The sequence below is a fragment of the Cyrtonyx montezumae genome, unplaced genomic scaffold (genome assembly GCF_038088225.1).
Source record: "Cyrtonyx montezumae isolate F1298 unplaced genomic scaffold, pur_monq_1.0 scaffold_9, whole genome shotgun sequence".
Taxonomy (NCBI): domain Eukaryota; kingdom Metazoa; phylum Chordata; class Aves; order Galliformes; family Odontophoridae; genus Cyrtonyx; species Cyrtonyx montezumae.
In genome coordinates this window covers 10,766,637-10,781,424 of record NW_027072100.1, presented here as the reverse complement: position 1 = coordinate 10,781,424, position 14,788 = coordinate 10,766,637, and the positions used below count along the sequence as shown (strand labels likewise).

Sequence of the window (14,788 nt, the reverse complement as noted above, 5' to 3'; positions counted from 1 at the left end):
CCCCGCATGGGCACTCGGTGTGCCCTGGCTGCAGCCCCCAGCAGCCTCACAGACAGCCATCCCCACACTGCCAAGGCCGCTGCTCTGGGCACTGGCAGGCATGCTGGGGGGCACTGCAGCTCAGCAGCAAAAGGCACAGGGCTGAGAGATGAACGGAGCTGCTGCCAGCATCTGGGCTCCATATGGACAGCTGCAGCCTCGCAGGCGGACAGTGGCCTGAAGACAAACGGCCTTTACCCTCTTCTGCTATCCCTCCACTCTCCATTCATCTACCTCAAAACGGAAGAAGAAATTATTTATTCTCTGCGTTTCGATGTTGGTGTGTGGGTTTTAGAACTCAAAAAGCAGAGCTGATTTTTTTTTTTGTATTTTTTCTGGCTGAAATCCCACAACGTTTGGGCAGCTGCTGTACAGAGCTCCTAAAGGCTGCATGCAGAGCCAGTGCGTGTGTGCCCCGTATCCAAAGAGGTCCTGAAGTAGGCTGCAGATGCTAACACCTGTAGCAAACAGCCCGCACAGAGCAGGGGGTTTGTGTTGAAGGGAGTTGTTTGGCTGTGAAGCAGCTTGCATAGAAGCCATTTGGTTAATAATACTCCATTCATGTTTACTGGTACACAGAAGAAAACATAAGCAGTAAGGTTTTTTTCCTGTATCCAGAAAGCAGTGTGCTTCTGCCCTGTTGTGGGGCTCTGCAGGCCTGACCACAATAAATAGATCTCAGTTTTTCACTCCTATTAGTGCTAATAATAGGATTTGGCAAAAACATCCCATATGTGTTTTGACCTTCTGCAGTATATTTCAACAGAAAATATCAAAGTGTTTTACTGAGATTTACTCATGCTGCATGTCACCCCTGAGAAGCAGATTTGTACTCAGCATGTGAAGGACGTTGGTTTTCAAAGCGGTGTTCAGAGCCTGGTGGTAGAGATTAGGAAGCTAGGACTCTGGGCTGGACTAGACTGGAAATTTGTCCAGTTCCAATCCTGCTCATTTCTTAGCACCATAGATGATACTCAGTGTGTCACCAAGCTACTTTTTTATTTGTATCCCCACTCCACAGCTGGGAGATAAAATGTTTTGCTGTTTCTCAGAGTAGTTGTGAGATTAAATGTGCTAAAATATGTGCACTGTGTTGTGTTTGTGTTCTGGTGACAGGTCCATAAACTTGAATTATGTCCAGTACTATCATCACACATCCCACAGCTCCACTTTTCCCCAAACGAAGCAATTCCCAGCAGAACTAACATCCTCTTCTATTCAGCATGGAACAGAGCCACGAGGTGTCTTTCAAAGTTTGTTATTATTGTTAGAGCTGCTTTGCGAGGTCTTTTAAGCAGGGAGTGCAGCAGCACAGATGTTCTCAGGGCTCTCTGACACACGGGTCCCCAGTGACAGAGAAATGCCAAAGCAGCATTCGATTTTTATTATTATTATTGTTTTGTTCTGTGTGTACTGGCAGGGCAGTAAACAGCAGGTGAATAAGCTGTTCTCTGAATAGTACAGAATAAGGTCTATCTAAATATTACCTGATAATTCCTATCTTTTGTAAGACAAAAACACAAAGCATCAACACTAGAACTGCCCTGTTCTGGTGAACTCCACCATCAGAAGGGGTCAGAAATGCATCTGCTCTCCTGTGTGTGCCTTCCACTTCTGGTTGGGGCCCAGGGTTTCAAAGTGTATTAGTGGTGATTTGCAGTCATTATGAATCACATTTCTCCTTTCCAAAAATAGCCCTTTTTTTCTGTTTTCAGCATCCTGAGTGGGGTTAGAATATTGGGCAGAGAGTTCATGAAATAGGATGCTGAGCTTCACTTCTCACTTGGAACAATCCTGGGGTTGTGGCTGTCTTTGTTTTTCAGCTCTCTAAAAGGGTCAGTGGGAAATGGTTTGCTGAGACCTGAAGAGGCTCCAGTGGATTCCTCAGGCAGGGGTGGGCAGAAGCCCAGGGAGCTGTCTGGCTCTGATAGAATTTATAGGCTGCTTTAGCATTTGTGGTTGTTGCTCATGAATCACTGAAGTGAATGTGTGAACGCAGTCCTGCAGAATCTGTGCTTTGTCACTTGGGGGGCTTTTGACCTTCCTCTTGTGGTTGAGGACATCGTTAGTACTCCAGAAACCTGGAATACAGATCCTTTCCTGTCCCAAAGAAAAAAAAAGACACAATGAGATTTTACAGGTTCAGCCTACCCTGAGGAGAGAGAGAAAGAGAGATTTGAGTCTGATGGACAGAGTATCCTGGTGTAAGTCTTGCATTACAAGAAGTGGAAACCTGATTATACAAAGAATGATTGAAGGTATCATACCTGGAGTTTTATCTTCAGTAGTGCAGCTGGCATAAGAAGCTCCTGCCCTTGCAGTTCTCTTCCCTTTCCTTTCTTTTAGTGATCTGGTTTATAGCTCAGCCCTTCAGACTGGCAGTGAAGGCGTGGGAATGTCTGAGAGTACGAGGGAGGGGAGGAATTTTTTAAGCCAGCTTTTTCCGAATAACAGTTGCTGTGAAACTGCACCATGAATCTGGACAGTGAAACAGAACGTGGTCCAGCAGGAGAGCATCCCTTCATCTCCTGTTACCCAGCTGTTTGCTTCCGTGGGGTATGTTCAGAAGTGATCAGAGGAGATAACACAGTGATTAGCCTAATTGCTATGTGAAGGATTGATTTGCTGTGAGCAAAGTCTGCTCTCAGCCTTGCTGGGGAATGGTGGATGATGCATAAGGAAGGAGGAGGATGCAGAGAATGCTTTGGGCCCTAATCCTGTGGCTGTACGGGGCAGATATGATCCCTGGTGTAGCAGCGGCTGATCCGTTGTATCTTCAGTTTTTGAGTCTTTACCTGACACCCTGAGGCCTGTCAGTCCTGCCTCATTAGTGCGAGAGAAGCTCATTTTAGCTTCACAGAAGCCCATCTCATTGCTGTCTTCTCCCATCAGCAAGGGGCATCTCAGCACATATTGCTGGCAGATTAGAAATGGCATCTGAGTGCTCATTTGGAGGTTAGCGACTTGACAGCTTTGAAAGAGAGACAAAGTGGTAAGGTGGCTATTTGGTACTGTACAGAGGCAGATTAGCATTTAAAGGCTGTTGGTGGGTCTTTTTTTTTTACTGGTTTTAATAATAAAAAGGATGTGAAAAAAGTGCCTAAAACTGTACCCATCTTCTAATTCCTATCTGCTTAATTCACTGGCACAAAATAATTCTGCTTCTCTGTTGAGAAGGGCTCTTAAGACTGCTGCCTTCCCTGCGTAATCAAGCCAACAGTTGCCTGGATTCTGCTTCTGTGATCACCGTGCTGGGATCAGAATACAGAGCAGAAATGGCCTTTGTTTCCTGCTCTGGCGATTCAGAATCCTTGTTGCCTGTTGATGTTTTTCTGCTCGGGGGTTTAGTGCTGTTGGGAAGAGCAGCCATTAAGCCTGTGTGCATTGAGAGCATAAGCAGTAGTTTAGGGAGTGAGTGCATTGTCTTTTTCCTCTAATGAGGTTTTTGGATATTTCATTGAATAGCTGCTCACCTCTGACTTGCCAGGCTTGACATTCTTTGGCTTTAGAGCCCGGATTTGACCAGAGTCATTCAGTTTGGCATTGATGTAGGGTGAAGAAAGTTGCTGCTTGCACAAAATTGGATTCTTCTTTTCTGGCAGGAGCTTGCCTTCAGGTTTCGCCCAGTCATGCCCATGCCTGTGATTTTGAGTCTGGAATGAATGGCAGTTGTGCAGACACCAGAGCTGAGGCATCCTGAGGTATAGCCCATGTAGTTGGCTTTATGATGTTGATAACTAAGCACTGTTTCTTGGACTTGCCTTGTTCTCTCATTGGCAAACTGGGTTCCTAGGAGGAATGGGAAAGCATTTGCTCACCTGTGCCTTTCTCTTTTTCAGTGCTGGGAGGCAGCAATAAACAGCTGCAGCTCAAAGTCACTCGGTCAGATTTGTGTATGGTGTTTGTTGCGCTGTCCAGTGGACAGGGTTAATCTTCCTCCTCGTGCCTGGAAGACTCTCCCTGTGGGTAGATGAAAGGGTTTGGTTTGACGAAACAGGAAGATGCGGTGGCTGAAATCAGCTTTGGTGCTGGTGACCTTGTGTGTGTTTGCCTGGAGCATGTGTGCGTGGAGTAAGCATTCTGTGAGCATTACAGGTACAGTGCTCTCGCCGGTGATGGCTCTAATGAGAAAATATTGCTGTGCTGGTGCGTGCCCACCTGCCAGCCTGCTGCATAATAAATCACACGGGCTGCAGCGAGCTCGCAGGGTGTGACAAGCTGTTTCCTTTATCTAAAGACAAAAACAAAAAACAAACCCCTGAAATGCAAAAGGTCATATGTGACATCAGTTACTGCACTCTGTTGGTCACTGAGGAAAAGTTGGGGTGGGCTCACCCTGTGATGTGGAGGGCCTCTCTCTGCAGGAGCTGCTCAGGATCGCTGCTGGGCTGCTGTGCACTGTTCTGAACCAGCAAGCACTCTGTCTAAACAAGGAGGATGGAGCAGCCTCTTGCATTCTGCCTTTGGGCACTGTCTGGGCCTCTATCAAAGCACGCTATGTGCGTGGAAAGGAAAAACCATCCTGTAGAAGCAGAGCTCTTCTGCTGGCTGCAGCTGGAGGCTCAACCCCATCGCTCTGCCCCGCCAATGGCTTTGGAAGAGAATGGCTGAGAGTGGTGAAACTGTACTCATGCAGAAGTTGAGACCTGATTTCTTGTTCACCACTCCGTGATGAGGTTTGGAGGCTGGCAGGGCTTAGAGCCTGCTGGAGTCTTGTCCTGCACTGCTGAACAGCACCCTCAGATGGCCAGCAAAAGAGCACGGGTTTTGTTTCACCCTGATGAAGAACTGGTTTGTTTCCTGTTCACAGTCCCTGATTGCTCAGTTTAGAATCATAACTTCTCTGTTTAAATTAAGATCGTGCTTTGCGGGTGGACCCACTTCACACCAGCAAAGGCAAAGCTGTGTTCAAAATGGAATGAAATATTCTGTGGATTTAAATCCACTTTATTAGAAGTGCTTTTTTGATAAGAAATGTATGGATGTTCGTGTTTTGGGGGACAAAGCATTTCTTAAGAAACTACAAATATCACCAGCATTTCGCCATGAGTAATGGGAAATTCTCTGAGAGACAGCCTTGACCCCTTTTCTTTGCACTGCTTTCCAGGACATGGTGCGCCGAGGAGAGATAATAGATGATGACATGGAAGACGAATTCTATCTCCGTCGCCTGGATGCTGGTCTCTTTGTTCTGCAGCTCATTTCTTACATCATGGCAGAAATCTGTAATGCCAATGTTCCCCAGGTAAAGCTATATACAGAGCTGGTGGTTCGCCGTGTTTCCATCCACGATACAAACAGGACTAATCCTAGCAGATACTGCAATGGTTCCATAGTACACTAATGAAAAATAGTGCAAATATTGCATGATGCAAAGAAGACCATCCTTGCCAGTATCACCTCTTAATCTTCCCTTAATTTGGGAGGAATCCTGCTTATTGCCCTGTGTCCATGCAGCTTCATGAAGTTGCAGCAGTTAGGAGGGCAGTAGTAGGTGCAGGAGCTGATGGTTATCACTGAGTTTGTACAGACCGCCATGAGCAAGGTCACAGTTAGAAATTGGATGGCCTTGTTTACACCACTGCTGAGAGTGCTGAAGGGGAATATTCTCTTGAAGGCCCTCAAAGACACAGAGTGCAGATGGGGACTTTTCCTGACCTCTGTGAAATACTGCCTTTTTTCTGGTGTGAGTGTGCTGGGGTTTGAGACTACATTTTATTGTTACTGGTACATGTGCCATATACCTTCCTGGATGTTTTAAGTGCTCTGGGACTGTACAAGCAAGGCTGAACTGGGTTTTGTGGTTCTTGTGGTTTCCTCTCATATCTCAAAGAGAGAGGGAAAAGTGGGGTTGCGCATGGCTTTATGTTCTGTTGAAGATTCCTTCCTTCTCTCTCCTGATCAGATTCGTCAGAGAGTCCATCAGATTCTGAACATGAGAGGCAGCTCCATTAAAATCGTTCGACACATACTGAAGGGTGAGTTGAGATATTCCTGAGCATGCTTCATTCTGTACCAGGGACAGCTTGGTCACTGCTGTGTAGGATGAGCCTTCGTACGTCGTTCTCCTTCACTTCAGGAGCATCTCTGAGCAGCTGTTATGTTGTGAGATCTGACCAGGGCTGAAATCCCTGATAAGAGGCAGGCTTTGCCTTGGAGTTAGTATGCTCACTGTTGTCTGCTGTCATGTTACACCACAGCTCTTCATGCTGCTGTCAGCTGCAGACTGACTGGCCCACACTAGGATGCTAGAGTAAATATTTAAGGGAAGCGTATACAAATGCTAGAGGAAAGAATAGTGGAGTCTCATCTTTCATTAGCATGGCCCTGCTCTTTACCATCTGCACCATATTGGTATCCATGGTGTATTTATCTTGTTCTTAGTGTCAGATTAATATGGATTATAGCATTAAAGTATCCTCTGTAGCTTTAAAACGTAGCTGTTGTGATTTGCGATCCTGATTCTAAAGTACTGCTTGTTATTTTGAATGCTTATGTTGAATTGGAGCAGTGCTTGTTTGAGCTGTGTCTCTCATCTGTCGCCTGCTGTCCTTCAGCAGAAGCAACCAGTTAGACTGAGGGGGAGGGTCGTGACTTGAGGCTCTTGCTGCAGTCCCCCCTGAGCTGCCAGCACTGATCCATTGCCCCCAGGAGTGCCTCTCCTTGCATAGCAGGGGTCTGTGCTCCTGGGAGGCTGTGCAGGCCTCAGGTTACCTGGAGCTACAGGCAAGCTCTTTGGCCCTGATCCTTTCCCAGGAAGGTCAAGCAACATTTGATGATTCCTGCCTCCAAATGCCCATTTGCTCCTTAGGACATGGCACATACTTCCAGGCTCCCATATGTGACCTAGGCTGCAGGTACTGGAGAGCCTTACCTGCACTGCAGCTTGTGTGCTGGCACGCCTCACGTTCCCCCTGTGGATTCACACGCTGACCAGGGGCCGCTGCATGAACACTTCATCCAATTCTTCCTTTCACAGACAGTGACTTGCATTGTGAAACTTCTGTAATGGTTTTATCACGTCTGGTGAGCTGCTCAGAGAAAGTGCAGATTGTACAGCGATGTCAGCAGGGATGTGTTTGCTTCCTAAAGAGACCTTCAATGTCATGTTAATAATAGGAGTGATGGGTGCAGTATTTGGGGCTTTCTCTTCAGCTCTTCCCCACCTGTCACACTGGGCAGTGTTTGAGATTTGTGCCGTCACAGTTGTCAGTAACTTTAGAAATGAACTTCTTGGTGGGTCCTTGGGAAGCACTGGGCTGGAGTGCCCTAAGGTTCCTGCCAGGCAGGGGTCATACAGAGCTCATCTGCCACCCTTGCTGGTGACATTTAGATTTTGTTAGTAATTGTATCCCTATTGTCAAGTACCTTGTCAGCAAAGCTAGCTGTAACTGAAGTTACACACCACAGACAGAGACCTGCCTCTCCAGAGGAGCTGATTCATAGGACACAGCGTGGCTGGGGGCCCTGAGATGTCCTGCTGGGGGCACTGGGCAGCTTCTGGAATTGAAACGGAGGAGGTTCTGTTCTGAATGAGTGGTGCTGGGAGACTGTGCCCTTGGCTGAAGCATTTCTGAGCAGGTTTGCAGCTTGCTCTCAGGACAGATGAGAGCCAGTTTATTTTTACTTTCCGTTCAGTGTTTTGCTCCCGTTCAGGTTTTATTTTCTATTTTTTGCATACTAATTAGATGCTTGGTTTTTAGTTTGATTTTATGGCCTACATATTCTCCATGTTTCTCTGGCAACCTGACAGCTGATGGATCCCCTGGGGTTGCTCAGAATTACTTACGATGCAGGCGAGGAAGCACAGGACTGCTTCGTACTTCCAGGGGGAGGAGCGGGCAGGGAGTGCTGGAGGCTCATCAGCTGCACTCCTGCAGGCTGACCACTTGCCCTGCAGTTTCTTTCCCTTGAAGATCAGCATTCCTGCAGCGGGACAGCTAGCTTGTCCTCTGGAGATGTGGCTGAGCAGCACGTGCTGTGGCTGGAAGGGTGCTCAGAGTGGGGGGCACCTCCAGGGCCTATGGAGTGCTGAGCCAACCTGTTAGCATGTGTAACCAACAAGGGGCAGCAGGGATGCTGGAAGGATGATGCTAAATTTGGCCTGTGGTCCCTCAATATGTGCAGGCTTTATGGCTTCCAATATCCATTACAAGCTCCAGTATTTCTTTATTGATTTTTACTGTTCTGTAACCATTGTATTTTGTCTAATGAAGCAGAAACCATTCTCAGGTCCTTTCCCTTTGTGTAGCTACAGCAGTGTGTAAGCTCTGTTTAACTGTAGGCAAAGGGAGCTGATGTCTGATTTTTGCTGTCTCACTGAAGTGCTGGAATTTTAAATAAGCAAGTAAACACAGAAAATCTCAGTGGGTGTTTTCTTAAGCCTGGTTCTGAGGGTTTTATCTGCTCTTTTCAAATCAGTATTAACCACTGTTGGCACCCCAATAACAGCCTGCCACGGGAGTCGTTGTGCTTTGTGGTCCTGTGAAACCAAAATGCTTGGGAGGAAAAATGTGGAGCTTCTGGAGAAGGTGAGGGAGTCTGAGTCCGACTTTTGTGTGCCTCAAGTGGGGCTGCAGCAGGGCACTGACGTCAGGAGCACACAGCAGCCCCGTTGTCAGCGCTGTGCTATGCCCCTGCAGGCAGCCACCCCACCACCAGGAGCTGCCGGGGCAGCCCCACAGTCCCTGCTGCCACCCAGTGCTCAGCCACCACGAGCAGCAGCAGCAGCAGCCAGGAAAGCGTTGCCCTTGGGCTGCAATAAACAAAGGCAGTTGCAGCTGCTGCATCTGTTTGAGAGGCACTTAGTGTGACAAAGCATGGGAACGGCCTCGTTTGTGGACAGTGCCTGCTCCTCCTGGGGGAGCTGTGTGACACAAAGCACTCTGATAGCGCCTGAAGGGGACAGGAGAGCCTGAGCTGCTCCATCTCCTGGGCTCGTAGCCCTGTGCCACGCTGGAGTTCAGCTCCTGCCTGTGCTCCATAGCAGCAGCCCCTTGCCCCTGGGCTGCCCCGCAGGCAGCTCAGCGGGTGGCTGCTGGGAGCACGGCCACAAATTGCTGCTGCCTTCATTAGTGAGGTGGAGAGCTGCTCCTTCACCAGGAGGGAGAGTTCCCTGTGCTCATCCCCTTCTCTAGGACTGAGAGGAAGCAGGATTCACCTGCAGCAAGCTGTAGTGCTACTGCCTGCTCTTGTTACAAGTACTGTAGCAGTCGATAAATATTAAAAGGACTTCTTCCAGAGGCGTTGGCAAAGAATTCTGCTCTTTTTGTATGTGGAGGGAGAGAGAGAGAAAGAGAGAGCAAGCACACATGAGGGAAGTCTCCCACATCAGCTAACTTCTCCCTGTCCTCACTCCTTTCAGTGCTTCTATAATAAAGGCTTTGATAGAGCTCAGAGGCATGTAGCAGTGCTGAACGTATAAATATTAAAGCAAACTTTCTGCAGCAACTTACCATTCAGATGCTTGAATACAAGCTGTTCTGTTTGTTTAGGAAGAAGGAAAAGACTGAGAGAAGGCGGAGGCTGGAAAACACCATCTAACCAGGCAGGCTGTGCCTGATTCACTGAGATTTGTGCAGATCCCTGCTTGTACAGCTCCAAACCTGCTTTTCATTTCTTCTTTTTAAGCCATATTTGAATATGTAGGTTCTGGTGACAGAAAGGAGCAAGCTGGTGAGGGAATGAGGGCTGCCAGCTTTAGGTGGGTGTCAGAGGAGAGCTGCAGGGGAGTTCCTGTTGTACTGTGCCTGGCCACGTAGATTGGCAAAGCCTTGATCAGGATCTAGCTGAAGATGAGTTTGTTTTGTAGTTAAATCTTAATTGGTGTGTTTCCTTCCGTAGAATTAAAAGTGCTCATAGACTGGGGAATTGATCTCCTTTGGACCACTTCTACCAAAATCCTCCTTCGAGTTGCTTGGGAAATGGACACGTGAAACCCAAAGTTAGGAAAGTTTAACAAATGTGAAACAGTTCCTCTCTGACCTCCTTGGGGACACCTGATAACTGAGGGAACCTGGAAGGCTGGCAGTGTCCAGATCTGTGCTGGGCTTCTTGGGCTGAAAGCAGCCAGCTCTACAGCTCTGCCCTCCCACCAAGTGCTGCTGACTCCTCCTCCTGGGATGAAGGCACGGCCTCGTGGTCAGGGCCTGGAGAACAGGCGCCTCATGTCCAAGTGCTGCTGTCTACTCATGCTGTTGAATGATGCAGGAGAAGCTGGCCGTGGCTGGCTGGTGTATTGCTCACAGCCTGTGTTTCTGCTTTCTCTCCTGCAGAGTACGCAGAGAACATTGGGGATGGGAAGAACCAGGAGTTCCGGGAGAGCGAGCAGAAGCGGATCATGGACCTGCTGGAGAACTTCTGAGGCCAGGGGCTATTCGTGGTTTCTGGGGCAGTGTGGTGTCTGTTTCCCCTCCTTCTGCTGCTGTCTTTCCAGCTTTGATTGCACGATAAAAGTGATGTTTCTGTGAAACTATTCTAAACGAGATTTTGGAGATATTAAAGATTAGTTTGCTTTTTTTTATTATTTTCTTGCTCGTTACATAAGGAGTCTGCTTTGAGCTGGATTACAGCTGCTTACCTTGCTGTAGGGCAGATTTCTTCCTTCAAGCCAGACCACCGTGTTCAGAGCATGAAGAAATACAACAGTATGCATGTGAGAGGAAGGGTAAGGAGCAAGGTACCCACCCAGGATGCTGGGAGCTGTGCTGGTGTGAACTGGGGAGGCCAAGGGGTTGGATTGGTGTCCAGTTTGGCTGCTCCTCAGTGAGCTGTCAGACTCTGCCAGAGCACAGACCAGGAGCAGCAGCCCCTGGGCCTCGGCTGTGGGTTGTGTAGGTAGTGTTCTGAATCCAGAGGTGGGACTCTGTCTTCTTACAGCAGCTGTGGGTTCCCCGGCAGAAACACAAAAGCCCCAGCAGCACCGTGCTGGGGGAGGACCAAGTGATCTGTCTGCAGTAAGCAGGCCACGGCTCGTCTTTGCGTTGCCCTTCTGCACTTGCAGTGTAATCCCAGATGTCAGCCCTCTGGGTCCCACCACCTCCCCCAGCAGCAGCACCCAGCTGGGATGAGACGCGGCTGAGACTCTTTTCCTGCATCTTTTTTTTCCTTCTGCTAAAGTTAATGACTGTCATCACAAAACATCGCTGCTCCAGCAAGCTGGGCCCTGCCTAATTTAGAGAGATTTGCATGCTGGCAGCATTCATTTTTTATCTCCAAGAAAAATGCATTGTCAGGGAAGCTTAAAGGCTGCCTTCAATCATGACTGTAGCAGGCACTGCTGGCCTGGGTGGCATCAAATGCTGTTATTCAGGGGATCAGCGCGGAAATAGTGGCTTCAGGAGCCACAGGGAGCTACAAAACACATTTCTGGTCCAGAACTTGTGTGAATTCTTCATTTCCCCTTCTTGTCTTATTTTTAAAAATAGTTTTCACCCCTCACCCCTTCCTTAAAAAGATTTTTTTTCCTTCTGTCCTCTAGCTGTGTTTAGTTTTTGGCTTTGCATGACTCCTGGAACGCAGGCGGTGCGTGCGTGGCCCTGATGGACAGCACTCCATGGCCCTGGAGTCATCGTACCACCACACCTGGAAGGCAGAGGAGGAGGGAAGGGAGGTGAGGAGGCAGAACAGGGGGAACTTAGCAATGTGAAGCAACTTGGGAAGCCTAGGGGAGATACCTTACAGAGCAAGTTCTTGAAAATAGCGATAGAAGGTGGCTGAGTGTGAGTCAAGGTTTGGGGGTTTGCTTTTGGTTTGGATCTGAGTACAGTGTCTGCCCATGTCAGCCTGGCTCCCAGGGCTGTGCAGGAGCGTGGCTGCTTCTCCCCTCGCTGCTCTGCTGGGCTTCTGCTTTCAGAAAACACATTTCCCTCAGTATTTTCCATTCTAGATGCATTAGCTGAGTTATTTAATATGGAGTCTGGACTGGAAATGATTTCCTGCTCTAATAGCCGGGCTGCCAGCTCTCCGAGAGCTGCTGGAGGAAGTGAGGCTGCTGTGGCATTCCTGCTTTGTAAGGCAGCATTTCTGTCATTGCTTTCTTCCCCTTTCTGCCATTTGTTAGCTCTTCAGTCTGCCCCACCTGAGCCTCTGGGTAGTTCACAGGAGGAGTCAGTGTGCTCAGCCAGACTTCTGCAGGGCAGGCAATAAATAATTCTCCTGATCTCAGTGTTTTAGCGGCAAGGACTCCCTGCACACACATGAGGATCCTCTGCAGGGCAGTCCCTGTGTACTGACTCCTTGCCCTGCCCAGGTAGAGCCCCGATCACGTTCAAGGCCCCTGTAAAGCAAAAACCCCACACGTGGACTGCGGCCTCGGGCATGCAGGAGCGAGGCACAGCCCCACTGCTGCTCCGGGGGAGTCTTAGGGACAGGTTGGACGCACACCTGAGCCCTCTCTTATTAATTAAGATACTTTTCAGCTTAATTTGCTGCTGCTGAATGGCCCATCTTGCTGCAGTGCTGAGCAGCACAGAAAAGCCACAGAGGTACAGAGATGGGCAGTGAGTCCCGGCAGCTGGGGTGAGTGCTGTTGTATTAACTGGGGAAGGATTCAAGAGCTGAATTAACAACAGCAGATCTTTATGGAGCGTTGGTAAGCTGTCAGCAGAAGGCTTTGCTCCCTGGTTTAACCTCCTGATATTTTTGGCCAGGGGCTGAAGCTCAGGGCAGCACTGCTGGTGTTGGGATTGGACGCACATTTGGGAGGTGGTGGGGATCTGTGCTGAGCTCCAGCTCTGTGCTGGCTGCCCCCTGCCCTGCAAGGGCTGGGAAGAGCCTGGGACGGTCTGGGTGCTCATCCCCACGTGGGCTGAGCCGGGTGGCAGTGGGGCTGTGCTGGCTCACAGTGGGGAAGCAGGCATGGGTGTGAGGGCAGAGAGCCCCATCTGCTCTGCAGCTCTTGTTGGGCCGCGTTTTCTTGTCTCTGATTGTAAACAGATTTGACTAAAGAGGTAAATTAGAAGTTAATTAGAAAGAACATGATTGATGAGACACTCTGTAAGTTTCCTACCTGCTCAGGAAGGAGGGAGAGGGGAGGGATTCTGCAGCAGCACCTTCACCCCCTGCTCCTCACAGCACTGTGGGTACCCAGTGGTGGCACTGGGATGGAGCCTGTGGTTCCCCCCCATGGCTGCAGTGTGTGTCCTCAGCCGTGCCCCCCCTCCACCCCCCCCGAGCTCCGTGGTGAGCACAGTGAGCATGAACCACGGCAGAGGAATTCCTGACATCCTTTAGGGGAGACCCAGGTGGCACTGAATGGAAGAGATGCTGTCAGAGCCAGGAAACGAACCTTCAGCTGCACCAATAAGTCACTTGAGATATTCATTTTCGGCTTTTTTATATATAAAACTGGGGGACTGCTTTTCTCACGTAGAAGCAAACAATACGGAGGGGGTGGAAAGGGCGTTTTATTCCTCCCTCCACGTTTAGTGCTTCGGTCCTTACAGCGGTGGGTTGGAAGCAGGGAGCAATGCGGCAGTGATTGACAGCTGTGCCAGCACTGCTCGCTCCGGCGGGGGCTTTGCAGAGGAGGAAGGAGTTAATGGGCCGGAAATGAGCGTGAATTGTTCTCTGAAGTAATCATTCCCAGTGATTTTCTTCTGCATTTGATACCTGGGGTGACGCTGGGGGCTGTGGGGTTCTGCGGGCAGGGAGCCGGGGCTCCTTGTGGGGCAGGATCCTGTGCCCACCCCCCCCCGCCCCCTGCCCTCTCTTCTCCAGCACACATGTGGCACGGGGGGGCACGCAGGTTCCGAGATGGGGGGGCTGGCAGGGATTTAGGTGGGTCCCTCGGTGGGCTTGTGTGTACGAGCCCCCCCAGCACAGCCCTCAGCCACGCAGTGCCCGGCTCATCCATCACGGCTCCCCCCCCTCCTTCCCCCCACGTGTAACTCTAGATGGAGTAATGAACTCGAGCAGAGATCAATGCTCTCTGGTCTGCTCTTATGTGGGCTTTATTTTGACACGCGGGAAGCGCCGCAGCACAACTTTCCTTACAGCCGTTGCTTTGTGTTGGCGGCTTTGGGGTTCCCCTGTGTTTCCCCCCCCATTACCCCCGCGGGTCCGGGATGGGGAAATGAGCCCCGGTGCTGCGCGAGGATCCCTTTGAGGGAGCGAGGAGCGCGTGTTGGCGTTTTGTTTCCAAGCCCGATGTCTTTGCGGGCAGCATCTGTCACCTCGTGGCACAGAGCACCCGAAGTGATCCGATTTCCGCTGCTGATCGGGACACAAATTACCCTTCAGACGGCTCCGGAGCGCTCCGGCTGTGCCCCTCCCCCCCCCCCCCAACACCCCCCCCCGGAGCGGTGCGGGGCTGAGGCCCTCGGGCTGTTCGTGTTCTGAACGTTTCGGCGCAGGATCGCGGACGGCGCCGGTGGTCCCGGAGCATCCCCGGGGTGGGGGCTCAGCAGCGGGCGGAGGAACGCCGGGAGCAGAGCGGGAGGGGGGGGGGGGGGGGAGAGTGAGCGGTGCTCCCCCCCCCCCCCCGACCCCTCCCGTCCCCGCCGGGCTCCGTCCCGGCTGTTGGGGACCTCCGTGACCCCGCGTCTCCGCTCCGCTCGGCCCCGCCCCGCCCCGCGCACTTTAAGAATGAACCGTGGGAAAAACTTTGGGGGTGTGCGCGGGGCCGGGATCCCTCCGCCGGGCGGGGGAGGCTCCGGGCTGAGCCGCGGCACCGCCTCGGCGAGCGGCGTCCTCCGCAAAGCGAGGGAAGAGCTCCGCAGCGCGGCGGCGCCGGGACCGCGGCTCAGCC

The 14,788-nt window shown here is 50.7% G+C and overlaps 1 protein-coding gene across 1 annotated transcript in view; it reads left to right on the top strand.

The window, feature by feature from the left end:
- The window catches only part of CTNNBL1 (catenin beta like 1), a 38,662-nt gene extending 28,098 nt beyond the window's left edge, over positions 1-10,564 (top strand). The window contains exons 14-16 of the mRNA XM_065754151.1: positions 5,147-5,284; positions 5,945-6,017; positions 10,314-10,564. Coding sequence (XP_065610223.1) covers positions 5,147-5,284; positions 5,945-6,017; positions 10,314-10,402 — 300 coding nt within the window. The 3' untranslated portion in view covers positions 10,403-10,564. The remainder of the gene's footprint in view (positions 1-5,146; positions 5,285-5,944; positions 6,018-10,313) is intronic.
- The last annotated feature ends 4,224 nt before the right edge of the window (positions 10,565-14,788 follow it).